The sequence below is a fragment of the Platichthys flesus genome, chromosome 1, assembly GCF_949316205.1.
Source record: "Platichthys flesus chromosome 1, fPlaFle2.1, whole genome shotgun sequence".
In the NCBI taxonomy this organism is placed as follows: domain Eukaryota; kingdom Metazoa; phylum Chordata; class Actinopteri; order Pleuronectiformes; family Pleuronectidae; genus Platichthys; species Platichthys flesus.
In genome coordinates, this window is record NC_084945.1 from 8,012,864 (window position 1) to 8,020,709 (window position 7,846).

Below are 7,846 nucleotides of genomic sequence, written 5' to 3' on the forward strand. Positions count from 1 at the left end.
ACATTGACTATGTTTTTCCCGTTAGGATGACGTCGACCAGGCCACCAGCATCGAGGAGCTGGAGAAGCAGATAGAGAAGTTAGCCAAGGTATGCTCTTTACAATGTACACGTGCTGTGAAACAGTTAATATCATGAACATAAATGTATTAGGTCTCTTGAGGGAAAAGCTTATAACAGATTAACAGCAGAAATGTCACTGTGATTGGAAAAAAGCAACTTCTAAATACTATTATACAGTGTTTAATAAAAAATTCATTAGCATAGCCTGTACTGCTTAATATATCACAGGTCGTTACAATAGGACATTAGTAAGGATAAGTGTCTTTTATTTTCCTGATCTTTGGATTAAAATAAGGTATAGAAATCAATATATGTGTGTTTTTTTACTGTTTCAGCAACATCATCAGACCAGAAAAAAGCTGTTTGAGATCTCTCATTCTCTGCGCTCCATGACGTATGGCCAGGACCGATACCGCCGCCGGTACTGGGTGCTTCCCCACTGTGGAGGAGTCTTCATTGAAGCCATGGAGAGCGGAGAAGGTATATACAGCACAGAACACACACTACTTGAGGGTTTAACATGCTTCTCACAAACTTCAAAAAACATATTTGGAAAATTTAATGCTGGAAGAGAAAAAAAGAAATGTTCTAAATATACTTGTAGAGCTGTTTGAGCCCAGTGATATTTTCTGATTACGTTTGAGTTTATTTAAATTCTCCAAACCTAATTAGATATTGCATAGACTCAAATAATCTGACACAACTCTACTTATCATCCAGAGGCACGTTTAGAAAAATATGCTCAGTTGTAAAACCAACCACAGTAGCAGGAGTTTTCAGCTGCATCAACAGTACACTCTCAATCCTCTGCAGCACCAGAGGAACTAGAGGAGGAGCGACATAGGAGGAGAGCGGCGGAGGAGATCAAGGTCAAAGAGGAACCTATGGAGATCGAGTTAGAGAAGGAGAAACACGCCGATGCTGATGGGCCGAGCACTCGAACAGAAGGTTTGGAGCAACAGGAAGAGGAGGAAAAGGAGCACGAGGGGAAGAATAACTCCCCGAGTCTCTTCTACCCTCAGAAAGACTGTGTTTCCAAGCTCTGCACAATCCGGGACACAAACAACGACGTTGGCAGAGAAACTGTGAAGGAAGAGAACAAGCAGAGTCCCCATGTGAGGCAAAATGGCAGCCCCGTGGGCACTCACAGCGCCGCAGCTTCAGTAACAGCCACCTCCCCCACTCACAATTCCTCTGAGTCGGCAGCAGCATCAACCCACTCCCTGGTGACCACTAATGACGCAACAAACATCCCTCCCCCGGCCTCCAACTTTTTACCTGTGCCATGCCTGCCAGGCCCAAGTGAAAGCCCGGGGAACACTCCCCTATCCTCGTCCCCTACTCCGTCTCCCTACCTCTCATTTCAAGCCAACGACCAGCTGCTCAGAGTCCTGACGGAGAAGAGTGGACACTGGTTCAGTCTGCTCCCTCGCAACCCCTGTGACCTCTCTTCCCTCACCACGACTCCTCAGGCAGCGCCACGCGTGTCTCCCCAGGCATCCTCCACCCCAGCCGGGCCCAGATCACCACCTCAGTCCCCTGCCTTGCCTCTCACCCCTTCTGCTGCTTCAGCCTCCACCAGCCCACACCACCCAGCTGGCCTCCTCAACTACCCAATATCGGCCCTGCAGGTGAGATCTTTGTCTTGAATCTGTGTGCCACATAACCAGAACTGTGACCGTCTCTATGATATCATCCGCCTCCACCTCCCTCACCCTTTTGTTTACCCTCTTTCCTCCCCAGGTGAAGCAAGGTGGTTCATTGCTAGGTGTGTCTTTTGGAAGCTGGCCCAGCGGCATTATAAGTCCCAGCCTGCCTCTGTGCAGCAGCCTCAGCCCCATGCCGGGTCACTCACTGGAGGGCAACACGGCAAGTGTCTCCAGTAAGAGTGAATCGCCTTTACCTGGCATTGAGAAATCCTCATTCATGCCCTCTCCTGCCTTGGAAATGCCCAAATCCCTCGACCACCCCATGCCTCGACCCATCCCAGAAGGTGAGAGACAAATAAACACATTGAGAAGAATTAAAGTTGAGACCGTGATCAACCCTCATTTTGTATTTGACAATGATTCACCTGCATGAAAAGATTTCACTTGCCTGAATAATCCAAGATAATTGGATCAGGGAATGTTCTGCTCTGCTGTGCTTAGTTTCATTTTGGTATAACATAGCTGTATGAAGCCATTTTGTTACATTGATGTGTGTTCAGTGTCTCAGAGTTTAACATGCCTGTTTGTGCTCCTTGTCTCAGAGTTGCTGACAGGATGGTGGCGTGTTTCTGACATCGAGCAGCTGAGGAATTTAGTCAATGCTCTGCACAGCCGAGGCTTTAGAGAGAAGGGCCTCCAGAGGCAGATGCAGAAATACTTGGAGATCATCCCCCAGGTCTGCACCAAACACAGAGACGGTAAGCATCTCAGAACTTCTTCAAGAGCACAGGATCACTGCATACGGCTGAGATTCATAAGCAGGACTGAGCGCATGTAGAGAGTAGATTGTTTTTTAGTAATAAATACAGATTTGGTATTCTGTCATTCAAACTAAGAAGCATGTCCTTGATGATCCATTAATACACTGCAAACTCTGCATTGTTAATGACCGAAGAACATTTGCATGTGTTTGGCTCCATGGCTCATGGGTTCACTTGTGATTTCATGGCTGACTATCATGTCGTCCTTCTAGTGGCCATGATCGAGCTGCGTGATCTGGAGGAGAGCCAGGTCAGTGTGGAGTCAGTGCGAGGCTGGTGCGTTGAGGAGCAGGCGATGGAGATGGACATTGCCGTCCTGCAGCAGGTCGAGGAGCTGGAGAGGAAGGTCACGTCTGCCAGCCTGCAGGCGAAGGTAAAATATAAGAACACACCTTTTTAGTGTAAGAACATGTTGATGTGAAGTGGTGTGATAAGAGGCCAAAAGCTTTAACAGCTCATTTCCTCTCCCAGGGCTGGATGTATCCGGACCCTCAATCTGAGCGGGAGGACCTGGTGTACTACGAGCACAAGCCACTCACAAAATCAACGTCAGCGAGCAGCGGAGACAAGGAGCATCCCGAAGAGCGCGGGGAGAAGGGTGGGGTGACGCGTCACCTGGATAACCCACTGGACATAGCAGTGACACGTCTGGCTGATCTGGAGCGCAACATCGAGAGAAGGTACCTGAGGAGCCCCTTAGGTACCACCATTCAGATCAGGCTGGATAATGTGGGTACGGTCACTGTCCCTGCCCCCGCCCCATCCACTAGTGCTGACAGGGAAGGGTAGGTCATATCTCCAACCAAAGCTCCCCACTCTCCCACTAAGACCTTTTCCTCTCCTCTGTGTGTGCTTTGTGTTTCCCATACTATCAAAAGAAGTGAGGGTCTTTGCTGCTTTCACAGCAGCTTTTTGTGGTGGCTTGTGGCATATTTTCTTTGTTTCTTTGGTCTTGTGCAATCTTTAGGGCGGGTGGTGGGGGGCTCCCCTTTCCTGTACAGTCATTGTTTACTGGCATCTTTTGCTTTTCTGCAGTCATCTGCATGGTGTTTTGCATCAGTAACCTTGGTTGTGGGCACACTCATGGCTCCCACTATAAAATATACCCTGGTTCTACTCCTTCACTCTTTCTGCATGAACGTTCGCCTAACATGACAGAATCGGTGTGTGCCTCTCCTCCAGCGCCCCACACCCCCCAAAATCCTCATGCCTGTCTTTGCACAGCTGGAGCTCTTTCTGGTCTGCTGTCTTGTTGGCGGCTGGTTCAGCTGATCAGTTTACCGCTTTGTGTTTGTGTGACCTCACCCACATATTGACATACATGTGTGTTTTTTTTTTCTTCTTTCTCATCCCCATCCCATCCTCCCACATTTTCTTCTCCCAGTGGCGAGGAGGAGGTGGCCCACGGCATGAAGGTGTGGAGGAAGGCCCTGAGCGAGGTGCGCAGTGCTGCCCAGTTGGCCATGTGCATCCAGCAGCTACAGAAGTCCATCGCCTGGGAGAGGTCCATCATGAAAGTGGTGAGTAGCAGATAAAAAAATAAAGAACCACAATACAAATATTTCCATCCTCATTAATTAAAATAATGATTGCCCTCTCGTTCTTTAGTACTGTCAGTTGTGCAGGAAGGGCGATAATGAGGACCTGCTCCTGCTGTGTGATGGCTGTGACAAAGGCTGCCACACTTACTGTCACAAACCCAAGATCACCAGTATCCCAGAGGGAGACTGGTACTGCCCGTCCTGCATATCCAAGGTATCAGAGCCTTAAATAATGAATTGGCATCTGCCCTCAGCATTCACTTAAACTCCAACCATTTTCATGCTCAAGAAATCTTTCTTGAATTTTTTTGGGGGGCTTTAAGTCCCTTATGTGCATGTGGGGCTGTAGAGAGATGAGATGAATTCAGAAGCATGTCACCAGGAGCTCAAAGAATTCTGAGTCTCCGATTTTTTTGCCTTTAATTTTCCTCTCAACTCGATAATTTGCTGCAAGACGTTGGCATTTTACCCATTAAGTGACAATAAAAACGTCCATTCATATTCATGCTCCTAGAATCTGGACATCAACAGATTGTATTGCAAGCTTTACAAGAATGTTTTTATACCGATGTTGGTCCGGGAAGAACAAGATGATGAGCGATGTTAGAAAAAATATTGTATTTCAGAAAAGGCCAATATCAATATCAGCAATGTCAGTCGGGTCAGTTCACTTCTGTTTGAGTTGCACCAGACCATAATGCATTGTTTGCTCTGTGCAGGCGAGTGGTCCTACCCCCAAAAACAAAAGGCCTCCAATCAAACCAGTAGCAACCAGCGGAGGAAGTGGCAAGAAAGGCGGAGAAGCGAAGAAGAGCGGGAAGCAGACGGGCAACGGGGAAGTATCGGAGGAGGACCCCGCGAGCGCCAGCAGCACGCCCAAGAAAGCAGCGGCAAAAGACACCAACAGGAAGAGGAAATTGGAAGAGGTCTCACCTGCTCTGCCGGGAGTCAATCCGGAGACCCCTGTGTGTGTGAAGAGAGCCAAGACGGCTAGAGACAACAACAGGGACCTGGGACTATGCAGGTATGGGCCTCCGACTTGCTCCGACTTGTCTCTCTGTTGAATTCTTCATTTATTCATCACCTTCTTCTAAACAGTCCGACAGTAGCTGCAGGCGACTGTATCTACTGGGAGATAATGAGTCTCCTCTTCATCAGTAAATAAGAGGCAGTTGTGGGTTTCTTTTTCTTGGACAGTTTCTCACTGTGTGATATTCAAGGTTTTTCTCTTACAAATAAAATTCTTGTGTGTGTGTTTGTGTTCATCAGGGTGCTCCTTGCTGAGGTGGAGCGGCATCAGGATGCATGGCCTTTCCTCACACCCGTCAACCTGAAGTCAGTCCCTGGCTACAAGAAGGTCATCAAGAAACCAATGGACTTCGCCACCATACGTGAGAAGCTCGTGAGCAGCCAGTGAGTTTCCGATCGCCTCCGTCTGAAATCCTTCAGGGTTTGAAAGTAACAGAATTACAAAAGTGAGAGAAGGACATGTTATTCAGGAAATTATTTAAATACTTTTTTTTGTTTTTCTTTCCAGGTATCAAAATCTGGAGACTTTCATCATCGATGTCAACTTGGTGTTTGACAACTGCGAAAAATACAATGAAGACAATTCAGACATTGGCCGAGCCGGTCATAACATGAGGAAGTTCTTCGAGAAGCGCTGGACTGAGCTTCTGAAACAAACAAACTAAAACAAACTGTTCAGATTATCCCCATAAACCCAATAACGTTTCAAATCGGAGCACCAGGTTTTACTTTTGTTTTTATTCCCTGATGGAGAAATGCGGCTTTGCAGGATGGAAGAGGAAATCTAATCCTTAACAAGGAACCCATGGTGTTCTACTTAGGAGGGATGTCACCTTGAAAAATAAAAAGTAATTACATGAGGTGCGCTGGATTTCTTTCAACAGGGATAAAAGCCCCAAAGAGTCCCAGAGAAATGGGGTGTCGTAGTGCAATACCATTCCCTGTCTCAGAACACTGCACTGAATGAATCCTCAACTGTCACTGATGTGTCTGCGCTAGAATACTTTCCACTACTTGTAAATATTCTTTTGTTATTTAATCGTATTATAGTGAATGTATTTAATTTTGTAATAATTATTTATGAATCAAGGTCCACTTCATTTTCTATGAAAAGGAAGAGTCAGCTGAACTGCTTTGAATTGAAAAAAAAAAAAAAAAAGGAATGTGTCTTTGTGTTGTAATTTTTCTCCCGAATATCAAACAAAGCCAAGAAAAAAAAAACCTGTTTACACTGTTCAGTGCTTTGAGGCATCAGAATACTGTATTCATTTGTTCAGACTGTAAAACTGCATTTATTTACAGGAACGGCAGAGGAACAGTTAAGACAAAGGTGACTCATGTGTATATACTGTTTATTAATGTCAATATTATGTCTTGTTTGGAACGATGTGTAAAAATTGTTTAAGAATATTAAGATATTGTTTATGCCTTAGAATGATTGTAGCATTCTATTTTAGTGAACGTGATGAAAACATTATCATAAATATTGTTTGTACAGTATATACATATCCTCTGCAAACACTGTGGTATCCTTAATCTTGGTAGTGCCTACCCTTCCAACAGGGGCATGTAGGGGATGTTATTGTTTTTAGTTTTCATTCTTATGACAACATTATGTTTTTCCTTTTTTTATATGATTTCAATCCAACAAGGCCTCCAAAGTTGGACAGTGACACAGAAATCATTCCTCACCATAGCAGAAAAAAAGGAGCAACAAGCATTCAGTTATGCTTCCATGACGCATTTCCTCGTAATCTGCCACAATACAGAGGACCTAAGGCCATTTGTAACCACTGTGTTGAACCTTGCTGTGTGTTGTGGCCTGATGGAGGCAGCTAGATTTTTTTGTACCCAAGTCAAGAGTACTTGAAGTTACTTTATTTAAGATATTGTGGAATAAAAGTATCATTCTTTTGTAGGAGCTTTATTTTTCACTAGTGTGTGGCACGGACCTATTAAAAGGATGTTTTTCAACGTACATGACTCACACTTGTTTTATTTCAATCACCAGCCATGATCAAAATGGTTACCTGTTATTTTTCTGTCAATCAACTGAATGATTGATAAACTCATCATCTTTCATATGAATCTGTTAACTCTGACTGAGCTCAATTTCAAGGTTTAGACTTTTGTGAAAGGTCTTGTTTTCAAGTCCTTGAAAAGTTGTATTATTACTGTTGATTATGTTTATTTCAATCAGGAAGTTGACCATATCATGGTTGTGTCATTTTGGAAGTAATGGCAGCCAATTTAAAGTTTACAAAATATTACACTTAATACAATTTCTAAGCATTTCAAGTTATTATGTCCAACCACTTGCAGTCAATGAAATCTGAGTTGTTGCTTATTTATATTTATATTTCATATTGTATTTTCAAAGTGTATTTACAAAATTACATCATGAGATCAGTATGTGATCCAAGTAATTAACAAATAATGATAGATACAAAATAATGAGCTAAACCTAAAGTTAAAAAAGAAATGCATCAGATAAAACTACAACAAGGGTCTTAGTTCCAACAGTTGTCCGTGTTGCAGGAATGAATCAAAGCAGAACATGACGACAGCAAAGTTTCATTTCTATTTTATAGATTTACCGGAGTGTTTGGGGAATTTTGTGAATGAGGAACTCTGATGAAAGGTGCCATTTTTGTTTTTCTTTACAGATATAAAGTGAATTTGAATTGCCGTTGACAATGTTCCCAGATAAATGATTATGATAAATATATATATCCCATATAATTT

The 7,846-nt window shown here is 43.9% G+C and overlaps 1 protein-coding gene across 17 annotated transcripts in view; it reads left to right on the forward strand.

Moving 5' to 3' along the window:
• Positions 1-7,079, forward strand: part of baz2ba (bromodomain adjacent to zinc finger domain, 2Ba) — a 65,616-nt gene extending 58,537 nt beyond the window's left edge. For 11 of the 17 annotated variants that reach the window (XM_062379772.1, XM_062379851.1, XM_062380062.1 and 8 more), the window contains 12 exons: positions 26-88; positions 397-541; positions 875-1,692; positions 1,805-2,054; positions 2,313-2,468; positions 2,744-2,904; positions 3,003-3,316; positions 3,916-4,051; positions 4,140-4,286; positions 4,792-5,096; positions 5,342-5,485; positions 5,610-7,079. In XM_062379772.1, coding sequence (XP_062235756.1) covers positions 26-88; positions 397-541; positions 875-1,692; positions 1,805-2,054; positions 2,313-2,468; positions 2,744-2,904; positions 3,003-3,316; positions 3,916-4,051; positions 4,140-4,286; positions 4,792-5,096; positions 5,342-5,485; positions 5,610-5,766 — 2,796 coding nt within the window. In that variant the 3' untranslated portion in view covers positions 5,767-7,079. The remainder of the gene's footprint in view (positions 1-25; positions 89-396; positions 542-874; positions 1,693-1,804; positions 2,055-2,312; positions 2,469-2,743; positions 2,905-3,002; positions 3,317-3,915; positions 4,052-4,139; positions 4,287-4,791; positions 5,097-5,341; positions 5,486-5,609) is intronic. The other 6 variants (XM_062380421.1, XM_062380883.1, XM_062380960.1 and 3 more) reach the window with 1 other exon arrangement.
• Positions 7,080-7,846: the final 767 nt, after the last annotated feature.